The 27819-nt window shown below is 27.4% G+C and overlaps 1 protein-coding gene across 1 annotated transcript in view; it reads right to left on the bottom strand.

The window, feature by feature from the left end:
* Window positions 1-7169: 7169 nt before the first annotated feature.
* The window catches only part of LOC100210446 (growth hormone-inducible transmembrane protein), a 28335-nt gene continuing 7685 nt past the window's right edge, over window positions 7170-27819 (bottom strand). Inside the window, exons 2-7 of the mRNA XM_065796420.1 lie at window positions 16920-17031; window positions 16417-16558; window positions 16164-16263; window positions 15836-16033; window positions 15376-15544; window positions 7170-7315 (exon numbers count right to left, since the gene is read on the bottom strand). Of these exons, the coding sequence (XP_065652492.1) occupies window positions 7234-7315; window positions 15376-15544; window positions 15836-16033; window positions 16164-16263; window positions 16417-16558; window positions 16920-17031 (803 nt within the window). The 3' untranslated portion in view covers window positions 7170-7233. The remainder of the gene's footprint in view (window positions 7316-15375; window positions 15545-15835; window positions 16034-16163; window positions 16264-16416; window positions 16559-16919; window positions 17032-27819) is intronic.

Consider the following 27819-nt stretch of genomic DNA (forward strand, 5'->3'; position numbering starts at 1 on the left):
TCCATTATTTACACCTCAAGCTTTTAAAACATTAATTTTTTAATTTTAAAACATTATTGACTCCTTGAAAAACATTATTAAATGATTAATAGTAGAATTCAACGATAATTTTAAAAATCTTTTACCAACATATATATATATATATATATATATATATATATATATATATATATGCAGTATTGGACAAAAAATTTGCAACCAATATCGAACAATGCTAAAAAGTGTTCCTAATTTTACATGTCTTAAAAACGAAACGAACTATACTACCACAGCAAACAGTTCAGGAGTCTGGAGTCATAGCATGCCATGACATGAGCAATCAGCTGACAGGTGACAGCACACAGGCAGAACTTCGTTGACAAGTGCCATTTTGCAGCGGACAAAACACGTGCAACTTTTTTGGTTTGTTTCATTTTCTTAAGTCTGGTTCGTGTCAACGTCACGGAAGTTTTTTAATAATTAAAGGAAGTATCCAGAAGTTTCCAGAAGCATGCAGAAGCTTTCAGAAGTTACCAGAAGAAGCATCTGGAAGCATCCAGTAGCATCCAGAAGTATCCAGAAACATTCAGAAGCATCCAGACGCATCCAGAAGCTTCCAGAAGCATCGAAAAGAAGCATCTAGAATCTTCCAGAACAGGTTCACACATTTTACTATATAAGAGACATGTAAATCGACATGTAATTCAGTCAGTATATGGAAGTCAATCAGTCAGTATTATCAAGACAGTTTATCGAAGTGAGTTTTATCAAAGTGTTTTATCGAAGAACATCAATACAAGAAGTGAAATACAACAAGTGTTTCATTACATCAATACAGTCCACATCCAACCAAGACGTTGTGTTCCACAGAGCATTATTGTATCATCACAAGGTAAATGTAACACGGTAAGCCTTGAGAAGCGTGATTATTTATTTTTATTATTTTTATGACTTCAAGTGCAAAAATGGCTCCCGACAGTCTTGGATTGGAACTAACAAGAAAATTATTGGCGATTACGTAAGTGGATTGTCGCAAAAAAGTATTTGTGATAAATATCGCGTGAAAAAATGGACCGTATCAAGACTATGTTCCAAATATCGTTCTACGGGGAAGTGGGCATCAGATGACAAAGGTGGAAGACCGCGTTCCGCCACTTCTAGAGAGGATTCTATGATCGTCAGATCCGTCAAGTAGGATCCCTTGATATCATCAGTCGAGATACAAAAGCAATTAGAGCTGCCTGTATCGGACCGAACAATCAGAAGACGTACTGTTGAAGCCGGAGTGTTTTCTCGACGCCCTGCAAAGAAACCGCTGATTTCACTCAAAAACTAGAAGAAAAGACTCCTGTTTGCTACATCTCATATTGACTGGAATGTGCAGAAATGGCGAACCGTCCTGTTCAGTGATGAATCGAAGTTCAACATTGGGAGCGATGGCATTTGCCGTGTACGTCGATTGGCCGAAAAAAGGCCTCAATTTACGTTACTGCCATAAGACCGTGAAGATGGTGGAGGCAATGTAATGGTCTGGGGGTATTTTTCTGCTAACGGTCTAGGTCCAATACATCGAAACGATGGAATAATGGACCGTTTCATGTATAAAAATATCCTGAAAGATGTTATGTTACCTCATGCTGAATGGAATATGCCAATAAAATGGGTTTTTCAGCAAGACAACAATCCGAAACACACTGCAAAAGTAGTCAAGCAGTGGCTTCAAGACAACCACCTATCGGTGATGGATTGGCCGCCTCAATCTCCGGATCTCAACCCTATCGAGAACCTGTGGGAGATCGTCAACCGCAGAATTAATCGTGAAGGTGTTCGTAATAAGGATCAACTGTTTGAACAAATCCAAAAGGCCTGAGCAGCGATTCCACAAAGTATCATTGATCACCTAATCGAGTCTATGCCTCGAAGATTCAAGGCTGTGCTTGACAACAAAGGATTCGCCATAAAATATTGATAGCGAAATACAGCTTGGTCAACAATTTGTCGAGTTGCACTTGTTTTTTCCAGAAGGAAATCAACCTTTTTTAATACTTTTGATTAATTTATTAATTTTCGTGTACAAATAATAAACTTTGTGATAAATAAAACTTGAAGAACTTTATCTCTAAACAGTTACATAGTTATTTCTCTAAATTGAAAAAATGTAGCACTTTTATATAAAGAAACTAAATTAGCATTATTTGGTTGCACTCGTTTTGTCCGATACTGTATATATATATATATATATATATATATATATATATATATATATATATATATATATATATATATATATATATATATATATATATATATATCCTTAGGACATCTTTTCCAAATAACACCATTCAAGCTTTCATTGCTGTTCTGTATTTTACTGCAAAGATACTTTTTTAGTAAATCTTGATTAGATAAATTTCTAAGAATTGGTTTTAAAATTTTGCGAATGGCTAATTAAAGGCCTAATTCTGTTTTGTATTTAAATAAGTTTGTTAGTTTATCAGACTGCCACAAGCAGTATATGACGTTGGATAAAACTTGGTGGCATAATGATAAATAATTCATAAATGATGCAAAAGTACACTAAGATTAATGACATTTTCTAAATTCTATAAAAGTCACAATAGCATTCAACTCTAAAGCAGCAACAGGTTTTCCAGGAGAAGTTAAAATTGGTTTAATGCTTGAAAGAGTTATATCAAAGTTTGGAAAGAACTTACACATATCAAATAATAGCTGTAATTCATTTGAGAACCCATTTTTGTTTTGTAAATTGTCTTTTAATAATAGCTTTTCACCATTTAATGAACAACATTCACTACATTTACAATCATTAAACATTGTCACTTAAACACTGTCATTAAACACTTAAACACTGTCATTAAACACTTTAAATTTTATAACTATATGGTAATTATCCTCTGTAATTTATCCTTCAAGTTTTTATTCTACATTATGAAACTTAGCTTTATCTTTTTTTTTGACTTGCATTTCCTTTTTAGTTTAAAACAGAGATTTGATTAAAATTGTCTATATTTTAGTTGGTAACTTTTTGGTTTCGTCTAAATACTTTTTTTTTAAATATATTTGGTAAATCTTTAAATTTTTTCAAAACTTTTTTACTTTTATATCAATTTATCATTGAATATAAAAGTACTTGTATATATAATTTGGGAAGTTTACACTGCTGTTGTTACTTTACACAGAATTCTACAGTGTTATACATATCAAACTTTTGCGGCAAGGAGTTTAAAATATAGCAAAAAGTTACCAAAAAGCCCTATAAGACTAAACAGTATTTATTTTTTATACTATGACTAAATGTATAGTGGTTTTTGAGGTGATAATTAATAAATTATCTTGAAAAAAGTGGTTGTTATGGGTGTTGTTAGGTAAACAATGTCTACCTTAATCGTTTCTAAGATAAATTAGACCAATTTATATACAAATTCGATAAATGTAAGTACTCTAATTATGTTCTACAATGATTGAAATAAAAGAAAATAACTTTTTTTTAAATTTAAAAAAAAAATATTTTAATACGTTTTAAATTGGATTGACCACCTTAAAACAACTTTATTATCACTAGAAGCACATTTCACGTCTTATATATTTCCAAAATCGTTTTACTTCTCTTATTTAATACAAATGTTCTTAACATATATCAAATAACATATATCAAGTAAATAAATCTTTATGTTTAAATGTAAAACCAACTTATCTTTAACTTCCTTTTTTGATTTATTTTTCACAAGAAAAAAAATAAATATTCTTTAAGAAATGATAATTTTATTAAATGAACAATTTTCAAAATATATTTAAGTAAATCCTTTATTACCTTTCGTGAAGCTTTTTTATGAAACAGTACAGTTTTGAAAAACTTTGATTTTTTTATGAACTAAATTATTGTTTGTTAAAAAAGAAACAAAAAGAAGTAATTTTTTCCATTAAAAATATATTTATATACTATGAGGTTCTACCCAGTACCATCTCTATATCCATATTTAGTTAATTTTATTTTTATATACGTCATATTTTTGTAGCATTTCGTAATGTAAAAGGTGACTTAAATGTGGTCTTCAGCGAGCGCCAATGTTTTACTTTAACACTTATATCAGTATCATTTCAGGGATTTAAAAAATTAAGATATTCTTTGAACGCAATGAAATTTATCCCCTTTTAAGATGAGTCTCTATTTGAACGTTTTTTCTACAGGATATTATAATCACGTGCAGTGATTATTTCAAAACATTACCGCAAAGCAAGTGCAGTTTCGCTTTGCAAAATTAAAATTTAAACTACGCGCTTTTTTAAACACTTCCAGTCATCATCAAAATCTAATTTATAATAGATTGAATGGCACGTAAATCCGTTACAGTTGGATCACCAACTTTATAGCCTGGACGAATTGATGTGTAATATCGTAAATTTGAAAAGTCTTTAAAGAAAATATATCCCAGATACTCAACTTCATAAGGTTTAGGTTTTGTACTCGCTCTTTTTAATGCATACAAATAACAAGCTGGTGTGTACATGTCCCTATTTCGAATGCTTCTTTCAATAGCCGAATGCATACTGTCGCACTCCATTTGTGTGTGTCCGGATACCAAAAATTTTTGGGTGATAGTAATGATTTTTATCTGGGATAGATGTAATAGAGAATTTGCAAGCAGTGAATTACAATTTTAATAGTTGCATCCATCACTACATAAAATTACTTCTTCACCAAGGAACACGTTCGCTTTGGTTTCAAGGAAACTATACAAAATAGAAGCAAATTCATCGGATGTAACTCCCCCTTCTCCGTCGTGCTACAAATAACAATAGCCATCTTTGGGATTTAAATTGAAGATAGTGTAATTGTGAACTATTAGCTTTTTCTTATAATAAAGAGTCGATGTTTTCAGTATTGGACTAAGCAATATCGCTTCCAGATCTAGAGTAAATGCATGTTCAGCGTGATCCTTGTCGACCTGTTTTTTTTCTCGTGCTCTTATTTTGCTTTGAATGTGTGAAGTATACGCTTCCTCGAAAGTATTGCCACACTTATATCGTATACACAAATCACACTGATCTTTCTTAGGGCGAAAAAGACTCAAAGTGTTGTTATCAAATTCCTCATAACTTGACAGATAAAATTTGTAGGTCACTGTCCTTGCAATATTTGGCATATTTTTTGTATAATGCTGATTTAGATTGCCAGATAGGCTCTAGATATAATTTACTTGAAGATGCTCGACAATACTGGGACTCCATTTTTGGAAGAAAAGAAAAAAATTGTTGTAAACCTTTTTTTTTCATTGCATCTCTCTTATTAATACTTTTGTCTGGCTTTTTTGGTCTTACGTCTGCTTTATGCTTAGCCCAGTTATGTAAGGTCCATGTACCTATACATAGCGTATTTATAAACATTTTTGTACACACTCGAACTCGAACGCCGTCTCTTTTAAGGAAACAAAAGAACGTATTTGAACGGCGTGATGTTTCATTAACTTGATTCTTTTTAGGGCAACACTATCGACTAAATTAGCTACGTAAGTTCTTCTGAGACCAGTTAAATTCTTTCCAGAAATGGTTAAAAATTTATCTACTTTTTATATAATCTATATTTTTTATATAATCTAACGTCTTCAGTAAATTTTCTGCACTGTATTTTTGTAGTTTTTTCCACTTTGCTTACAGTTGCAAAAGGGCTTTAACTTTCTTGCTTCTCTTTTCTGATCAAATACCCGATTTCCTTTTGCGTTTTTTTTAATCCATAATATTCCTGTCCCTTTTCTCTTTTACTTTTATTTTTTTCGCTTTCCCAATCTTTTTTATATACCCTACGTTTTTTATTTCCTTGCGTTATTTAGTCTTTCTTTCTCAACTTGTCCTTCTTCTTCAGTACACTCCTTATTAGTATCACTAGGAATTACACTACTACTCGGCAAGTCATTTTAATCATCTGGTCCATAATAACCGTTATCAACAAAATTTTCTGTACCTACAATATTTGCTTTATTTAAACAAATTTCAGTGGTAATTTCAGCACAGAAAACCGCCTGAATTTCTTTAACAGAATCAAGACTTTCTGCAAGTACAAAGGAACTACAGTTGTCCTTATCCAAATTTTCCTTGTCTTGAAAGTACTATGATAGAGATTCATTTACACTAAAATCTTCAGTGTTCGAAAAAATATTTTCTGCACAGTCTACAGTTGCGGAACGGAAAAAATTATCATCGTTATTTATATCTGAATTTCTCAAAGTAATAACAGCTAATTCTATTTCGTTGATAAGATTTTCTATACAGTCAGTCTCATTATTCAGTCTATCAGTTACAATATTGTTGCTATTAATATCGATTATCGACAAAATACGACGAGATCTGGCGTTGGGATAGATAAACTGAAAATAAAAATGGAATGTGCGAGCAATTTTTTAATACAAAATGAATTGACAAACTAATTTAGTACTTCAAGTAATTCAAAAAATAATTCTGATCAAAACTTCCGTCTCTTTTAAAATAAACAAATTAATACTCACAAGCTTCTATGTTTCGTTTAAGTTATATTAAGATTAATATTGCAATTAAAAACTATAACTAGTTTAAAAATTCAATAAAAATACATTACTTACCTCCATTTTGGTAGAGTTATCCATTTTGCACTTTCAAATCCTAAGCCAACACACTCAAAATACAATAAATTTGTATGAGCTAAATTCTAACCTATGATTTAGACATATTTTAGACACAGGAGGTTGTGAGTAAAACAATTATGTGTCTGTGGGTTAGAAGGTTTTGACCATTAACAATAGATGGCAATTTAATATATTTCCGAGGCAATTAGATTTATGTGGTTTTGCATAGAGCTGCGCATTAAGAAAACTAACCAATTTAAGTCAAAACCTCAAAAATGAAAAAATCGGACTTTTTTCAGGAGGTTTTGATAGTAAGCCGACGAAATATTATAACTAAAAACATATTTAACATAATTTTGACTACCAAAAATATTATTATAAATGTTAAAACTAAAAACTGTTTTAACATAATTCTGACAACTAAAAAGAACTTTTTATAAAATACATTAAATTGCTACGTTTGATCATAAACAATTTGATTCATCTATTCGAGTTTAGAAGTTTAACAGGGTTTTCTTAAAAAACTATTGTTTAAGTATATCAAGAAAGATGAGACAATTTTAACGAACAAAATACAAAGAGAAAATATTTAATATAATTTTACAGTATATTTACAACAAAAATAAGAACAGTATGTTCACTTTTTTCTATTATTTCCAGACATAATCATCAAAATTCTAATAAAAATGTTTATTGTATCCATGTATATTCCAATCGAGCTAAAAGATAAAAAAAAATGTGAACCAATAGAAAGCAATAAAAACCAATTAAAAATATAAAAATACGATGTCTAAGAAGGAAATTTTATTTTTATAATCACATGATTATGATGATCAATAATGACATTTTTTTAATTAGTTAAAACCTTACTACTAATTAATTATGAGAATGTTTTCTAAGGATATTTTGCATATAATTATATTAACATGCTTGTATAACTTTTAACATGAATATAGTGTCTATAAAACTTTATAGGGTAAAGTAATTTTATGTGATTTCATATATATATATATATATATATATATATATATATATATATATATATATATATATATATATATATATATATATATATATATATATATATATATATATATATATATATATATGTATGTATATATATATATATATATATATATATATATATATGTATGTATGTATATATATATATATATATATATATATATATATATATATATATATATATATATATATATATATATATATATATATATATATATATATATATATATATATATATATATATATATATATATATATATATATATATATATATATATATATATGTATATATGTATATATATGTATATATATATATATATATATATATATATATATATATATATATATATATATATATATATATATATATATATAATACAGAGGAATGTATATATATATATATATATATATATATATATATACATATATATATATATAAATGCAGTTTTAGTTGATGGTTGCTCGAAATATTCTGCTGCTAAACAATATAAAATACCAAGGCAAACACTACATGACTATATAAAACGAGCATCTGTTGATAATTGTGTTTAAAAAATTAAGAACAGGACACCCAACAACACTCTCAGCTTTTCAAGAAAAAGAGCTTGTAGAAGTTTTTCTGACCATGTCACAAAGATTATTTGGTCTGCCTCCAAAAGATGTGAAACAAATGATATTCCAATTTTGTGAAGAAACTGGGATTATTCCCAAGTTTAATTGTGCAACTAAGCAGGAAAAGAATGGTTTAGGGGTTTTTTGAAACGTCATAATAAACTCTCCGAAAGAGTTGCTGAATCAACGTCATTGCATCAAACCATTGGTTTTAATAGAATGAAAGTTAATCGTTTTTATGATGAACTAGAAAAAATAACGTTTAATGCTAATGGAATGCAGATTATTTCACCATCAAACTTATTAACGTAGACGAATCTGGATTGTCTATATGCCATAAACCAGGAAAAGATTTGTTTGAAAAATCGTTTGGTCATTTTTTACAAGCAGTCAAGAAACCAACCAGTTCTTCTAATTTTAGATGGACAAGATCAATTTAGTCAATGGACAAGATCAATTTGATCAATGGTTTAATTTGGTCAATGGATTTGGTCAATGATTTGGTCAATGGACAAGATCAATTTGATCAATGGACAAGATTAGTTGGTACTTGGCTTCATCACCATCCAGGTCGTCCTGTAACTGAATTAGAGGTTAGTGAATTAGTTAGAATAGCTAATGGGAAAGCTGCAACTGTTCAGTCCGGGTTAAAAAAATGTGGAATATATCCATTTGATAGAAATGTGTTTACTGAAGAAGACTTTGCTGCAGCTAAGGCTACTGATCACTCGTATGTTGTATCAAAAATTTCAAAACCAAATATTACCTCTGAAATGCACCCTACTCTTGACAATAGGTTAGACTCTGCTAAAGATAAAGATCATATTGATTTTGTCACAGAATAAAACTTGGTGGCATAATGATAAATAATTCATAAATGATGCAAAAGTACACTAAGATTAATGACATTTTCTAAATTCTATAAAAGTCACAATAGCATTCAACTCTAAAGCAGCAACAGGTTTTCCAGGAGAAGTTAAAATTGGTTTAAGGCTTGAAAGAGTTATATCAAAGTTTGGAAAGAACTTACACATATCAAATAATAGCTGTAATTCATTTGAGAACCTATTTTTGTTTTGTAAATTGTCTTTAACAAAAGTAAACGTTGCAAATTCTCAAAATACTACTGCAAAATTTCAATTGATATTTGAACCGGTGTAAAGTACAGTTATAATAATCTTATTTGCTTGTTTTATTTTAATAATTATTGTTAGAATTATTTTCTTTTATTATTATAAGTGCTGTTTTTTTTTAGAATATATACATATATTCTAAAAAAAACAGAATGTGTTATTGCTTCTCAAAAAGGTAAATCATTTTAAAAGGTGCATTAATTTTACCACCTTCCACCATTTATTTTAAACACAAATGTAATTTTTTTTAAACCAAGCAAAATAATAACTTTTCTGTTGTTTTATTAACCTAAAAAAAAAAATTTTTTTTTAAATAGTTCAAATTTCTTTTAAAAATTTTAACTATTTTTTTATAATATACATGTTGCCTAATTTTATTCACCTTATTTAGTTAAATATTTTTATTTAGAATCTGCTCACCAAACTCATCATTTACATTTCAGAAGTCATTAGAATTAGCCACCTCTGATGAAACCTTGCAACCTCATGGTGTTACAATTGGATCACAAGCTGGACTTGACATTAAAAATACAAAATAAACAGGTATAAAAAGAAGGGTAAATCATACCGAAAAAATTACTGGATCACCATATAAATCTCAGCTAAAGGAATCTTTAACTTTGTAATATAAGAACAGGCAGCCACATAAAAAGTGCATTTAAAAAAATATATCTACACATCAAAAGGCATGTTTGAATAACCTTGATGCTAAAGGTGCGATTAATAAACAACTTTGCGCAATGTGTTAATACAGTTATGGTGATTCTGTCGATCCGTATTTAAAGGATAATTGGGATAAATGCCATAAATGCTGTAGATGGTGGCATGAAACATGTGCTGCTCTATGTGGTGTTTATGCTAAAAAAAGTATTTACTTGTGATTATTGTATGACACACTGATTCTTTAAAAAAAAGTTATGCGGTAGTGGTAGTGCGCTCGCTTCATAAGCGAGAGGTTCTGAGTTTGATTCCTACCATGTCCCTGGTAGTACCGCGCTCAACTTGTTTCTCAGCGCAGCGGCCTTGTTTGTCAAGGTTCGTGTTTCGGAGTTATAGAGTTGAGAGAAGGTTATGTAAAAAAAAAAGTTATATATTATTAAACTGTTTTTTTAACTTTTTTTAATAAATCTCTTTTTATAAAGTTTTCTTTGAATTTTGTATTTTATTTTTTTATGTTTAACTATTGAAGTTATGTAAAATATTATTTTATTAACTTCATATGAGCTTATAAACATGAATTCTCATTTAAACAGAATTTAGAAATAATCATCGAAATCATAAAATTAGTAATCATTTCATTTATTTTAATTAATTAATTTTACTTTGGAAGCACATTTTCCTAATATAGTTTCTGTTTTGGGTGATATATTGTCTATAAACAACAAAATAGCTTAATACGCCGAAATTATCCTACTTTAACCTATCTAATTTTTATGAACGCTAAATTTAATTGGTGCAAATTTTATAAATGGAAATTGCGCAAATGCAAAAGTGAATTGCAAAATGTTTATTTAGAACATCAAAAGCATTTGCAAACACTGCTTGTGCAAATACGCATTGTGTAAGTGTCAAATTATATTTACATGTAGAGCACTCATAAAGGTGTTAATCAACGTTTTTTTTTTAATGTATTTAAAAAAAAAATGTACTTTTAAAAAATATTTACTTTTATATATTTTTTTCACTTTTTTTTTAATAAATTTGCCGCTAGTCAAATTATTTACCTTAGCAACACCCTTAGCAACCATAATTTTAACATAGTAATAGAACATTATGGTCCAAAATTTTAAGTCAAAAATGTTTCGCATCAAACTAAAAACCTATTTTTTAATCAAACCTTATTAAAAAAATTATATTTGTTATAGTTCAACATTAAAGAATTTTAAAAAAATGTAAAACCAATATGTAAAGTTTGCAAGCTGAATTCAAACACTTTTCATTTTGATCTTCGAGAAGTGATATCATGATATCTTTTTCAGAACATATTGAAATTTTATCAGGATATTTTAAATGTCAAATAGATAGATTTGAGTGAAGTATTTTAAATTTCAGAGACTCCTAGGTCCCATAACTATGAAAAACAGTTTTTTCTATGTTACCATGGCAACTGTTGTCATGTACAAAAATCTCTCATTCAAATCAATCCTTTTTCTGTGGTTGTCATTTTAGGTCAAAAAGATTTTAAAATTTAAGATCTTTTATTGAGACCTTTCTTCAAGTCTTTTTTACTTTGATTTGGTTTCCATGGTAACAGTACCCAAAGCAGTTTATAATTTTAGTTATTCACCATAGAGTTCTTTTACATCTCTGATACATAATTTCAGTTCTGTTTAAAGGCTTTAATGGTTTAGTATTAATTTTTTGCAAAAATGTAGCTTTTTTTTAATTTGGTTAATCTATATTTTGATATTTTTTAAATTATTCGATCTTCTTACCTCAAGCAATAGCTTTTAGCTTTATGCCACTCATCAAGTTTTGCACAGTGTTATCAAAAAAAATTTGCCTCTTCTTATTAAGCAGCTGGAACTCTGTGTTGTCTTATTTAAGTTAAACTTACAAATATCCTAAAAAATTTATATAGGATGGATTTAAGGACAATATGGTGGGTGGTAATTTTTAGGTAAAACGCCAGGCACTCCTTCTTGTAGAATTCAGCATTTATCATCTTTTAGATTACAAATAACTTTGAGGCAATTTTGTCTCAGCTCTCAACTACAAATTGCTTGCCCAATCATGCATTTCTTGCCCAACTTATTGAGCTTAGGGATTGTCCATAAATTATGTAACGCAAAATTAAACTAATAGACAAAAGACAAAGGAATAAAAGTTTTTCCTTGCAGAGTCTTTAAATAAACCAAGTATATAAACAACCCTTTAAGTCCAGCAAAAACCACGGCAAAAAGTGCAAAATGATCTTCTACTTATATTTCTTAAATAAGTTTTGCATTTTGTAATTCATGGACGATCCTTTATCTTTAGTTTGGATATTTTATCTTTCGATAAGAGTGAATACAGTAAAAATCCTAGACTAATTGCACAAAAGAACAAGATATAATTTATCTTTTTGCTCTTTCATAATCAGTCTAGGATTTTGCAGGAAATAAAAAAAGAATTTAAGAGGACAACTTTCATTCCCAAATCTCTTCTTTCTTCTAAATCCTGACTTGCAATTAATGGATAAAGATTTCTTGTAACATTTGAGAACTCAAGAAACAGTTGACTGACCGACTTTGGCTAATTTAGAAATAGTTCTAGATGATGATTTATTATGTAAATGTGCAAAATTCTTTCATGATTAATTTGTTCTTTTTAGTAATATTCTTTCAGGAAAATTTATTTCTTTTGTAGAAAAGAAGTATTGAAAGTTTAAAAAGTTTTAATTTACTTTTAATTTAATTTTTGTATTATTTTTTTGTCAATTTATTTGTGGCTATGCCACAAAAAAAAATTGAATTAAACTGATTTCTAGCGTCAAAATGTATTTTTTATTTAAATTTATTTGATTATTTATAAAAATCCTAAAAAAATTTTAAACTAAAACACTCTTTAAAATACATATTTTATAAAAGGCAAAATATAATATCAACTTGATTTCCAGGCCTCCTTTTATGGTATTTTACATTTCCACAATTGGACTATAGTTAAAATAAAGTCACAATTCTGATTTAATTCCCATTGTTTTTATGGAAAAGAACATCCAACTCTGATTCCTCACCCTCAAAATTAAATAAGCCCAAATTTTTAGCTTATTAATACAAATGGTTATGGTCAACCATGAGATGATCATAACCATGACGTATAGTTACTTCAAAATCAGCTATTCTAAGGGTCATCTGGTTGTCATCTTGTTTTAAACATTTTAATTTGTTTTTTAAGTTGCTTACATTATTTTCATTTTAGATTACAATCATATAAAACCATTGTACATAAAAAAATTATTGCCTTCAGTGTAATCATTTGAAAAAAAGAAAAGTATTAGATGATTTAGTAGTTTTATATATAACAAAAAGAAGAATAAAATCTTATTCTTTTTTCTGTTATGTGTATCATAGCAAAAAAAAAAAAGATTTTTTTTTTTTTTTTGTTATGATACACATAGTGAAATATAAACTTTCATTAGCATAAAATATCAGATAAATTGTAACCTTTTATACTTCCTTAGCAAATATTTCACAACTTTGAACTATATATATATTAGTGATGTACCAATAGCACATTTGTGGCCGATGCCAATACTGATGGATGGTAAAAGGCCAATACCGATGCCGATGAATTAATTATTAAAATTTTGAAATATAAAATCATACAACTTTAAATCGTGTAAATTTTTTCATGGAATCATTACTGGTAAACAAATACTTGGACCCAAATCAGATCCAAACCATTATTTTAAAAGATATTAGAAAAATTCCGTTAAAAAAATATATACTTATTAGTTTTTTTCACTATGAAAAGAAAAATTTCAAAAAAACACAGAATTTTAAAGTAACATTTTTTACTTCAATTTTAAAAAAGAAAAAGATACTAAGATAAGCAGTTTACTTAGAATTCATTATTAATTTATTAAAAATCTAGATATTTAATTGTTGTTTAGAAATATAGATTGCTATACTTAAACACATAGATAACAATTTATATATAGGTTACTTTAAAGTATAACAGAAGAACAACACAAAATAAAATTTTTCTAAAAACAACATGATAATAAAAGTAAATATACATTCAGCTGTTAAATTAAAGCTTATAAACATCATCTTAAGAATAAACAAATTTGCCTTTAAATGAAGTCAAAATAAATAATTTCTCAAAAAAACTCTAAGTAATGTATAAAGTTTAGTTTATTTAATTATTATCATAATGCAGGATAAAAATATTAAAATGCCATTGGTTGGAATATTGGTAAATTAATAAAAAAAGGCCGATATTGATTCCGACTGTGCAAAAAGTGGCCAATTAAGCCGATGTGGATAAACGGTACATCATTAATATATATTATGCTGTATATACTAGGGATCATCAGTATACTAACTTTACTGTATACTTTATTGTATACTTGGTATACTAAAATAAGTATACAATTTAGTATACCTATTTATATTTATTTGTGAATTATTTTTGGACTGACTTGATAATTTAATATATATAGTATTTTAATAAATTATATTGTTATATCATAATTATTGTATTATCTAAATGAATTACATTGTTGTACTAAATTTATGATTTATCTTGAAAGTGTTTTTATTTTTAATTTGATATTTTAGTGTAACAAGATAACAATCCATTATCAAGTGGTTACTGATTTTGAGACTTTAACTTTTTAATTTATATCTAGTGAGAATGTAAAAAAAATGGTTATTAGTTTAATGAAACACACAAACAAAAACATTAAATTTAAAATAAACACATTTGCTTTACATAACCCATTAAAACTTTTATACAAACTTGTGTATTACGGTTTCGCAATAAAAATTTTGTTTAAGGTATGCTTTACTGTATACTATAGGGTAAACTGTATATTAAATATACTGTATATTAGCAATCCTTAGTATATATTTAACAAATTATGGCTGATATTTATTTTATTAGTATATAAAAATATTATTTATCACTTCATTTTTCATCTTCATGATTTTTACATGTGATTAATGAATCACATGTAAAAACCATGAACATGAACATGAAAAATCAACATAAATCATATTTGCACACATCATTCACATATATACATATATATCACATATATGTATATATATATATATATATATATATATATATATATATATATATATATATATATATATATATATATATATATAAATATCACATATATGTATATATATATGATATATGTATAAGGTATACATATGTTATAACTTCTATAGTATGTAAATAATGCACTGAGTAGAAAATAATACTTTTAATTTAAATATTTTATATCCAAATTTATAAATAGTAATTTTTTATATACATTTAATAAAACAAAACAAAAAAAGTAAAAAAAAACTTACGAATTGATTGGATCATATTTTTGACCACGATATGTGGATATTTCAGCTTGCTTGATAATTTTCTGTGTATCATACAGCATAAAACCTCCAAAAATAATCAACCCTCCGTATGTAACTAAAGAATTTATAACTGGAACAGCTGCAGATGATGCAGGTAAAAACATTCCACCTATAAAATTAACATAAAAAACTTAAGACTCTAATATAAATAATATAAAATTTAAAGAATAATTAAATAAAGATTCAAAAGTTAACTTTTAAAAAAATTAAATTTACAGTTGCTTAAAAATACCCAGAAAATTATGCAATAAATAAACGCCTAGAGAAGTCACTAAAAGAATAAATACCTAGAAAAGCCATGTTATGGGTATATACCAAAAGAAGCCTGGCAATGATTAAATACCTAGAGAATCTGCACTAAAAATTAAATATTAAGATAATTCAGACAGCAAATAAATACCTAGTGAAGCCACACAAATGCCACCAAGAGCAAGAGATAAAGGTCCACCCCATGTCAAAAACTTATCGTTTGGTGCACATGCAGCAGTCAAAGTAAGACCAGCAACTGTTCCAGCAGTGTATATAGCAGCACGAGCAACTAATGGTCCGCCAAGGAGAATCATGGGAGCTATAACAATGCCTACAACCCCACTGTGAACTAAAATGAATTTGAAAACACTTTTATCTAGATTCAAATTATTTAAGATTTGAAATGTTTTCAATTATATATTTTTATTATACTTTTTGAGTTAATGAACAAGGATCAATAATTTTATGAAATTCATTACCAGCCCATGCAAAATGTTTTGCATTGAGACCTTTTTCATACTCAATAGCTTGACATAAAATCGAACTTCCTATCATTGCCACCATGCTTCCTCCAATAACCTGTTTTATAAATATCATAGCAATTATCAAAACAACAAGAAAATTATTAAAAAAAACTAAAAAACTTAAAAAAATTTTTTGAAAGGAAAATTGAAATATTTAGTAAAAGTAACTATAAATAAAAAAATAAATGTAACTATCAAATTTTCTTACCAACCAAGGGCTTGCACCCATCATTCTATAAATAGCTTGGGTTCTACTCATATAAAATGCTGATACAGCAGTGAGTCCAAGGCTTCCCGTAAAATATAAATATGTTGACTTAACACGTGCCCTCATCTCTTCAGGCCAAAATCTGAAAAATTTTTATATAAAATATAAATTACAAATAAAAACTAATTTATTCTAAACTAATTTATTTATTCTAATTGGATTACCTAGTTCTAATGAAAAATATTGTGGAGGATAAACGAATAAGAAAGATAAATGGGTTACAATAACAAAAGCATACAATCATTTAGAAGATATGCATAGTACAATCAATAAGAAAAACAGTTATCAGCTTCAGCTCCAAAAAATAATCCTGTCTTAAATAAAAAAGTTAAAATTTTTTTTCTAATATTTCTCAGGAAATAAATACTTGCCTCAGAGCAGATGCTCAGAGAGATTTCATAAAAAGAAAATATAATTAATTTTAAATTATACAAAAGAAATACCTTGCAACATCTATTGCACCAACTTCATTAGATAAACCAAGTCCATAAAAACATAGACCAGCAATAGCTGCTGCAGATGCACCCCCTAATACAGCTCGGCCAGCATTCTCAGCTAAAAAACAACAATAGTATAATATTAATGTTATATAAATAATATAAAATTTTAAACTTAATGCAATAAAATACTACATTATTGCATTTTTATAATTCATAATAATCTCCTTAAATTGTAACAACTGAAAAATATTGTATTCAAAAACAAGTTTATCATTTAAAGCGGTTAGTATTGTTTTTATTGTAACAATCTCTTAAAAGCAGACAGGTAATTACAAATTGAATCAGTTTACGTTGTTTAATTAAGAAACATAATTATCAAACTTATCTTATAACAAATCATTTACTAAGTAATTTCAATCAACTGCACACTTTGCTATATAAGTATCAGCTGAAAGCTATATTTTATTATAAAAACACCAGTACTCAGCAAGTTTATGTTTATTAATCAACTGAAACTTTGCTATAAGTATCAGCTGAAAACTGTATTTCATTATATAAACACAGTATGCACAAAGATTAGAATAGAATATTTAAATCAAATAAATAAATTAAAAAAATAATAATATAATCCTTAAATGAGTGCTTCTTATATCAAAATATCTTGTTGCCATTATTTCAAGTTAGATTTGGGTTTAAAACAAATTTATTAGACTTGGTCTTATCAGAAAGTAGTGATAGGGTTTTCTGTTTGAATCACTTACACCTCCTCTAGGTGGAATTGAACATGGAAACAAATGCAAGCATTCAAAATTTGAATAAATGACAATAAAACCTTATATAAAAATGTGAAAAAAAGAGATAATAAAAATATAAGACCTTTTGAATTCCGGCTAAAAATTCAAATTACAACTTTAAAAGTGTTTATTCATATTTGAATAATAAAACAGTTATAAAAGATTCAATTAAAGTACTTAAAACTGTTGATGGTTCAATTATAACAAATGAGGTAGATAATTATAATGAGGTAGATAATTATAAATGAGGTAGACAATTATAATGAGGTAGATAATTATAATTAAATGAGGTAGATAATTATAATGAGGTAGACAATTATAACAAATGAGGTAGTAACAAATTGTTTAAACGAGTATTTTAATTCAGTATTGTTAAAAGATGAGATATTAGATCCTGTAACTTTTCCTTCAAAATGTGAATTTTTTTCTAGCAATCCAAGTTTTTATGACACTAATGTTGAATATCATTTAGTAAACCTTTATTTGAATAAAACAACTGCTGTTGACAAAGTCCATTCTCGTATTTTCAAAGAATATTTAAAATCACTTTCTCATCCATTATCACTGATCTATAAAATGTCATATTATAGTGGTTTTATACCAAATGAATGGTTAATTGCAAACATAACTCCACTGTCAAATAAAGAAAATAAATAAGATCAATATCATTAACACCAAGAGTTAGCAAAATTATGGAGAAAATTATTCGGAATGAACCAATTGACTTTTATTAAATTAATAGGCAGTGGACAGCATGGATTTAATATAATATAATATAAATCAAATGCTCTTTTCTTGTTTTACCAAGAAAAATGAGTCTAACAACAGTAGATATTAGACTATAACAGCCGTTTTTCATTAAAGTGTTTTAGTTTGTTTTTAAAATCATTTACAAAAGTTGCATTAATAACATCTTGATCTAGGATATTCCAAGCTTCTACAAAACGGTTGGTGAAGAAATTATGCCTAGAAGTGAGTTTCTTACATATTGTCTTCTTAATTTCTGATCATGCCCCTCTTGTATTAGTTATTCTTTCAGGTTCGTTATGTCAGTTTATTTTGTCTATATTGTTTTGAAATCTAAACATCTGAATTAGATCACAATTGTTAATAGTAAATACTGTTGTTTAAACTTGTTAGAGATTTTTGGTTTTATTAAAGAAAAAAAATCTGGTATTAATATCAATATAATATTTTTGGACTTTGCAAAAACTTTTGATTTGGTTTCTTTATCTAAATTATGTTGCAAGCTTTATGGTTATGACTTTCACTCTTATATACTACAATGGTGTAAAACATTCCTTAGTAATAAAAAACAAAGTGTTATTCTGGGTAAGTTTGTTTTAAGTTGGAAGGAAGTTACAAGTAGAGTACCTCAGGGTTCAGTTCTTGGCCCACTCTTATTTGTAATTTATATAAATGACTTAAGAATTTATATACTAAATAAATTAAAATTATTTGCAGATGATACTAAAAAACCTGTCAGCAATTACTAATGAAAGTAACAACAATGCTCTTCAAAAAGATTTAAATAAGTTTTTAGACTAGTCAGATAAGTGATTGATTAAATTCAATGGAGATAAATGCAATGTTATGATTATTGGTAAGGGGTCATCCATAAAATAAGTATGCTTCTATTTTGACCCTCCCACCCCCAAACCCCACCCGCATTTTGATATATGCTTTTTTGGGTAGTCTCCACCTCCCTAAAAGTATCTTCGCTTTTAACCTACCTACCCAACATTTTATGATATTTTTTTAATTTAGTGTCTCCTTACTTTATTAATTGACCCCTGCCCTTATTTCATATACGCCATTTGCAGACCCCCTATCCTGCAACCGAGTGTACGTACTATATGGACGATCCCAAAAGTGAATCCTCAATTTAACTACAAATTAGAAGATCATATTTTGCAAAAGACAGAAACTGAAAGAGATTTGAGTGTTATAATATTTCCCAATAAGCAGGACCTTATTGGGCCAGGGTTGGCAAGCCAGCTTTGGATAGATACGTGTGATCCAGTTAAGTGCCATAGCTGGCGCACCAGAACTGGCTGGCTATTTTTGGGTCATAAGCGCATCTTAAGTCACACGCCAGCGAGGCACGCCAACGAGGAACGCCGATTGGCGTTCTGCCAATGCATTATGGTGTTAAAACCATATTATTTTTATTGATGCAACAAAATTATTTTTTATTGATGCGAATAAAATAAATAGCAAAATATATAAATATTTGTATCTCTTATAATAGCTTTTAAAAGTTCTTAATTTTAGTTAAGCACACAACGTTATTTTAAAAAACCAACTATATATATAATCAAGTCAGGGTTGGCAAAAAAACCCAACCCAAAAAAACCCACCTTAAAAAAACCCAAAAAAACCCAAAGATATTTTTTTTAAATATCTTTTTTTACAACAGATTCTTAGCTTTTACAAACCCTATACTGTAAATAATATTGGATTTATTATTATGAAATATATATGTATATTATACTTTTTAGTTTAAACTCCTTACAGAATAATCCATAATATGATTAATCATTTGTATAGCTGGTTGGGGTTATACAGAAAAAATTATTAGGGAAATTAGTTTAACGCCGAAAAAGAAAAATCAATGAAGATTACAAAAACATTGTAATGAAACCTATTTTGATTACATTTTTTTAAGACATTAGATTTGTATAGCTTGTCATATTCATTATTAGATTCATCTTATATGATATTATCCTCAGATTCATAAAAATTGTCATTGGTAATTTGTCGATCAGTGTCTTTCTCAACATTTGTATGTGTATTTAACTGTTTGTTTTTTTTCTTTTTCGAGTTTTCTTTAAAGTAAATGTGCAGGCACGATCAAGTAGTCCAAGTTGATTTGTGCGTTTCATTTGCCCAACAAACGCATCCCATTCTTTTATTGGGACTTTAAAAGTACATCTGCATTTCTCTCTTTCTACTCCTAAATCATAACAGTTGCATGAACATGTCAAACATGTTGTCAAAAGCTTTCAATTTGTCATAAAAATTAGCATTTCTAAATTGGATGCTTTTTCCATTATTCTACATACTTTTGAGAATACTCCCTCTGTTTCGATTGTTGGAAAACTGGATTTATGTCAAATATTTTCAATTTCAGTGGTAAATAATCTGTAACATTCATGAGCAGAACTTAATCCTTTGCCTTTAGCATCTTCATTTCTACGAACATAATAGCAATATTTCACAACATCTCTTTTTGTAGGAATCATTGCAGTTGGAAATTTAGAACCTTGTCCAAATGTTAAGTTGTCAGTTTTACTGCGAGTATGAAAAGTTGCCATAATACAATGTGTTGCTTATTATTAGTTATATTTTATTTTCAATTACTAAAAATAAAAAGTAGACAAATATATATAAAAACAATAAATATACTATGTATAGAGACTAAAATGCAACAAATAGAATAAACCAAAAAATTACATAGTAGCATAGCAAAAGTTCATATGCTGACATGATATCATATTTTGAAAGGTGATGAAATTAAAAATTTTGAAATTGAAAATGTTTTTTTGCTTAGAGTTTTTATGTAAATATAATGTAAACCCCTCCAAAAAAAAAAATAATAATTCGGGGGCAAAAATTAGGGTGTGTGGTGCAACCCCTAGGGGGTGTGTAAAATAAAATTAGTCTACATAGTTTTTTATACCAATTAAAAAACTCCACATAGTCTGTTTGTCAAAATTTAAAAAAAAAAAAATATATATATATATATATATATATATATATATATATATATATATATATATATATATATATATATATATATATATATATATATATATATATATATATATATATATATATATATATATATATATATGTCTGACTTCCTTATTTTTGACTGATATAAAAAGATCAACTTTTACTAACGGGTGATGCGGAAGTTATCGGACAAAATAAAAACGTCAATAACTTATTTATAAATAAAAAAACAAACTACTATTATATTTTTTTTAAATAAAGCATTTATCTTTTATTAAAAGTATATTATTTTTTATATGAAAAAACACCACCATCTGCATTTGATCTCAATTTTACTCTGACGCCTTTCATATGCGACTGTAAAAAGTTTAAATCAATTTCTTGTAGTTTTAGTTTAATGCGATCAATCAAAACTTGCTCTGTTGATGCTTGCCAATCTCCCTCGTAAACCTTCTGTGCCAAATGCCCCCAAAAATTTTCAATTGGTCGTGCTTGAGGCACATTTGGGGGATTGGATTCTTTATCAACGTAATAGACATATTGATCCATCCAATTTAGAGAATCTTTAGAATAATAAGAACTTGCTAAATTTGGCCAAAATAAATATTTAAAGTCTCCACGATACTTGTGAATAAATGGAAGAAGTCGTTTTCTAAACATTCATTAATATAGATTGATGAAGTGATCGCCACTGCCTTGGAAGTGCGAAACAATGGCTCGGACATACCACGGTCAGATATGGCTATCCACATTAATAATTTTATTGGAAATTTCTCTTTTCCTATAAAACGAACACTTTCTGGGCATGTCTTTTTGTTGTTTGTGTAGTATCTTGAATTTCCAGGCGTGTTGTCCCCTGCAAAACAAAAGTATTTTTCGTCATCAATGACTAGAAGCGATTTTGTGTTATAGAGTTGGTTAACTAGTTTCCTGCTTCTTTTCTTTACCATTATTTGTTGTTCTATAGTGTATTTTGGAGTCTTTTCACGTTTTATATATTTAATATTCATTTTTTTTAACTGACGACCGATTGTTGATTGATTTACACCGAATTTAATACGTATATTTCTCTGACTGACCCCTTTTCAATTGTTGACAAGTCTCGTTAATTCGGCTTTCTTTTCTCAAGTCCAGGATGTCGGACGACCAGGGTGCTTTCTATCAGAAAAAGATTGAACAATTTCAAGTCTTTTTAGGTTATCATATATTGTACTTCAAGCAAATCCTTCTTTTTCAAAATGATTTACGATTATTTTTTTTTTATATTAGATTTATTTACAAAAAACATTTTTAATCGCTTTCGAAAAGATTCGTTCAGCTGCATTTAGCCTCATTTTAAATAATTGTGTTTCAAATAATAAAGTTTATATTTTATAGAACGTTTATGCCTACGCATAAAACCACAAAAACTAATTATTATGCTCAAATAATGAAATTAGGATTTGTCCAATAACTTCCGCATCACCCGTTATCCATTCATTATTGAATCCATTGAAAAAGTTTAAGGTTTGTTGAATTACATGTTTTATTTTGATTTTTTTATTTTGAATGATTTTTTAAATGTTATTATTTTCTAATTTATATAATCTTTTAATTCCTCTATAAAGTTTTTCTTTATTAGTTTATATATATATATATATCTTTTATAGTTATTAATATATGAATTAATACTAATATACATATATATATATATATATATATATATATATATATATATATATATATATACATATATATATATACATATATATATATACATATATATATATATTTATATATATATATATATATATATATATATATATATATATATATATATATACATATATATACATATATATATATTTATATTTATATATATATATATCTAGTAGTATTTTTAACGATAGTATTATAACTTTTTTTTTTAATTTAATAAAATATTATATATATATATATATATATATATATATATATATATATATATATATATATATATATATATATATATATATATATATATATATATATATATATATATATATATATGTATGTGTATATATATATATATATATATATATATATATATATATATATATATATATGTATGTATGTGTATATATATATATATATATATATATATATATATATATATATATATATATATATATATATATATATATATATAATCAAAAACAAGCTATTTTAAAAAAAAAATCTATTCACAATTTATTAATAAATGTGTTAAAATTTTTATAGGTTTTAAAGTAAGTTACTTATTTTCTTTTTCCTTATAAATAATATTACCATTATTATTACTTTTTCACTTTTTATAATAATATTATTAAATAACAATATTAATTTTCACTATAACTAGTATTGTTATATAACTACTATACTATAAATATACTAATAATTGTAATAATTTAATTTGTAATCTATAAAAAAAAGAAGTTTTTTATATATGTTATTTATGCCTCTTACACAATATTATAATTGAATCTTAAAAATAATTATAATACGATATTATAATTATTTTTAAAATTAATAAGAATTAAAATTTAAAGTTTAAATAAATTTAACTCATTTAAAATTAGATAAGTTTAAATTATTTATTAAACTTATTTAGTTGATTACAAAAGGTTTGAAGTTGGTTTTGTGTTGGATTTATTGTATTGCATTGTAGGTGGATAAAAATTGCTTTGCAATTGTTGCATTTGTTGATGAAAATGATGATGTTGCAATTGTACCAGGTGCATGGCTGATTGGTAAGGATATGTGTTATTGGCCTCCTTATACAAGCCAGCAAAGAAACAATAAAACTGCCAAAGAGGAAGAAATGCCAACTGATAATTAGAGAAAGCATTCAGTCAGAATTTTAGGGACAAAAGGTAATGCACTCATATTTTAATTTAAAAAACAATTAAATGCTCTCTTTTTTTTATGATAGGATGTAAAGTTATTGTTTTAGATTTTCTCTAAAAATATACAATAAAATAATATTCTACTTCTTAAATGATGTCTAACTCATAGTTATAACTTATAGTTTATCATTTACCTAATTCATTGGGCTTCCATTAAACTTGTTCCACAAATTTAAATCCAGTTACTTTAATATAATGGTTTTATGCTGTGTTATTAATTTTTCTACAATTTTCAGAATCTTATGGGAAGGCTCAATTTTGCCTTTCTAAAGCTACTGTCACATTAGATCTGCAGAGTGATGCCGAAAGTCAAAGATTGCGTCCCAAATGGTAAGCTATTATAATTTATATGTAAACTTGGTACACACCATATATATCAGGGATGCGAAGTCCAGAGTCGGAGTCCGGAGTCGGAGTCCATGGAGTCCCTATTTTAGCCCGGAGTCCAGAGTCTTATAGTCCATAAAAATTTTAGGACTCTGGGACTCTTTTTTTTTATTTTTGGTTAATAATATGCCTTCAAAAGACCTTGTCACAAAGCATTAAAAAAGAGCATTTGACCGGGAGGCTAAACATCTGTTTTGCCAATTTTATTTATTTAGCCAGATTGAGTATCAGTTTGAATGTCGCGCCTTGTTAAGAAGCGTTACGCAGCTTGCATTTTACGTGCGAAATGGCCATTTGCTTACCCGTTCAGTAGTTTTACATTAAACCAAAACTTTTATCGTTTAGAATATTTAAATTATCTTTTGATATTGTTTATGTGACGTTTATTCAGAAAATATAAAATAAAAGCATTTAGCCGCAATTGTGATCTAGGTTAGATCACAATTGCGGCTAAATGCAATTGCTAAAATAGGTTTTTTGTTAAAGAAACAGTTTGTTTAATAATTTATTTTTTTTTAAATTAGTTAAAGAAAATAAAGTGTTTTAAGTTTAAACTTTTCATCATATTTCATTATAAGTTTTATATTTCTTAAATATAAAACTACTAATGAAACCCTTAATGTTTGTTTTATTTTTTTTTTTATCCCATTAAGAAAGTACTTATGATGAACTGTTTATTAAAGTATTTTCTCGTCATCAATTGTCATCAATTTCGAGAGTTGTTATACAGATAATTAATTTGGTGAAGCATATATAACAGAGAGCAAATACTTTGCATGTTCACAATAACTTGCAATAACAACATTTTTATTTATAATAATATTTGCTGTTTACTCGTGAACAACAATCTTGACTAGTAATGGCCGTGAACAATAATCTTGACTAGTAACTATGCATCAGATACGATCTACAGACATTTTCATCGTACAAATAAAATGTTGAATGGATGTAAAGTAGTATGCTTCAAATGTCTTGTACCCGAAAAAAGTAAAAGTAATGAGTTATGCGGTAAAGAAATTACATGTGCCGCAAAAACTCGCATTAGCAACCTTATACGACATTTATCTAGAAAACATGCGGAGCTCGTCATTACGTTAGAAAAAGAAAAATTTGAAAAACAATTAAAAGAAAAGAATAAGCAAAAACATACAGCCATCAAAGGCAGCACTTCACAGCAATCCATATCAAAGTGTTTTGTACCGCAGCAAATTAATTTGCATATAGCAAAAGATGAGTTTTTAGAAGCCTTAAACCAGCTGGTTTTGATTGAAGGTCTTTCATTCCAGGTTCAAATTATTTTTTCGTTAATATTTATTAAGTAATTTCAAAAAAAATCTAAAAAATTATATGTTTTTTTGCCATTTTTTAATAAAAATGTATTATTCTTAATACAATTTCTATAGGCGTTTGATCAGGAACCTATTCAAAAGCTTTGTGGAAAAGTTGCATCTCATTTTGGATTTAAAATGAATAGAGATAATATGAGAATTTAAATTAGTGATCTTGCCAAAAAACATCGCCAACAAATCAAAAACAAATTATCAGAAATGCTAATTTATTTAAAAGTCGATTCTACATCTAGGCATATGCGCCACTACCTCGGTATAAATGTGTAATACTCAAACAATGATGAAATTGTTGTCATCAATCTTGGCACTATCGATACGAAAGGAAAACAACGGCGGAATACACTAACAAAAATTATTGAGAAGTGTTTAGATAAGTTTGGAATCAATAAAATTAACACTTTAGGCCTCAGTGTTGACAACGCAGCAGTGAGTAACACATATTTTAAAATTCACCAATATTTTTTTAAAATGAAGAACATTGTATATTAAATTGATATTAAAATTAATATTTTAAATAAAAACATTTAAAAAATAAACTTTTTTGATAAAACCGTATATTCACTAAATTTTCAGTTAACTATTGAAATCATAATTAATATATTTAGGTGAATATAAAGTTGGTGCGCGACTTCGGGAAATCGAAGATGACGAAAGCGATCTTTCAGTTGAAACTGATGAGTTTGACGAAGATGGTCAAAATAAAGCAGACAATGCGACAGCAGTCTTGGCAAGTGGAGTTGCCGGTAGAATGAATGTTATACATCTTCAAAGATGTGCTATCCACACTTCACAGCTAGCCGTGAATGATGCATTGAAGATGCCCACAATAAAAAAATTCCTCAGCCATGCAAGAGAAGTTGTCAAAACTGCGAGAAATTCTAAGTGGATTGACTTCTTCAGAGACCAAGCTCCACATCTTGTTTCAATACTAGATCAGGCTACCCGTTGGTCTAGCCAGTTCAATATGATCGAGAGGCTAATTCAGGTAAGTTATAGTTTATAACTTCTAAGTTTTAATTAAAGTGTATAAACCGGTTTTCCAACCGGTATAGTATAAATCCAATTAGTTCAATGTTAATGACATTTACATTATTTAATAACTTGTAAAATTTAGTTTATGTAAATATTTCTTTAATAATCCTCTATACTTAACTAGTTGAAAACGCAATACATATATTTAATGAATTCTTCTGTTCTTCTAGATTCGATCAGTAATTCAAAACCTGAATATGCAAAAAGAAGCTCCTAAAGAATCTAATGTGAAACCATATTATTGGGGGGTTTGGGAAGAACTGAGAGATGTATTGCATATGGCACGCGATCTAACTATCCGTCTTTAGTGTGGAAATATTACCGCAGGCGAATTCCTTTTTGATTGGAATTCAATAAAGTGTGAACTAGACGGGAAAGACAGTGACTTAGCCAGAGATTTCCAACTAGGAATGAACAATAGAGAAAGCGCACTACGCGAAAATTTGTTGTTTCTTGCAGCAGTTTACGTGGATATTAGGCATGGCTGTATGCTAACAGCGACTGAAGATAAGGTTGTTTTTTTTTAATCAAAATGCATTTATATATATAGCTTTGAAACTTTAACTTTAAAAAATACATATTCAAAAACTTATTATTATTTCTATAGATAGCTGCAGTTGATGGACTTTGGAAAATTAATTACAAACTGATTCAACTAGCTAATAAAAATAAGAATGATGAACTCGACAAAATTAAAAAA

The sequence above is a fragment of the Hydra vulgaris genome, chromosome 04, assembly GCF_038396675.1.
Source record: "Hydra vulgaris chromosome 04, alternate assembly HydraT2T_AEP".
NCBI lineage: Eukaryota > Metazoa > Cnidaria > Hydrozoa > Anthoathecata > Hydridae > Hydra > Hydra vulgaris.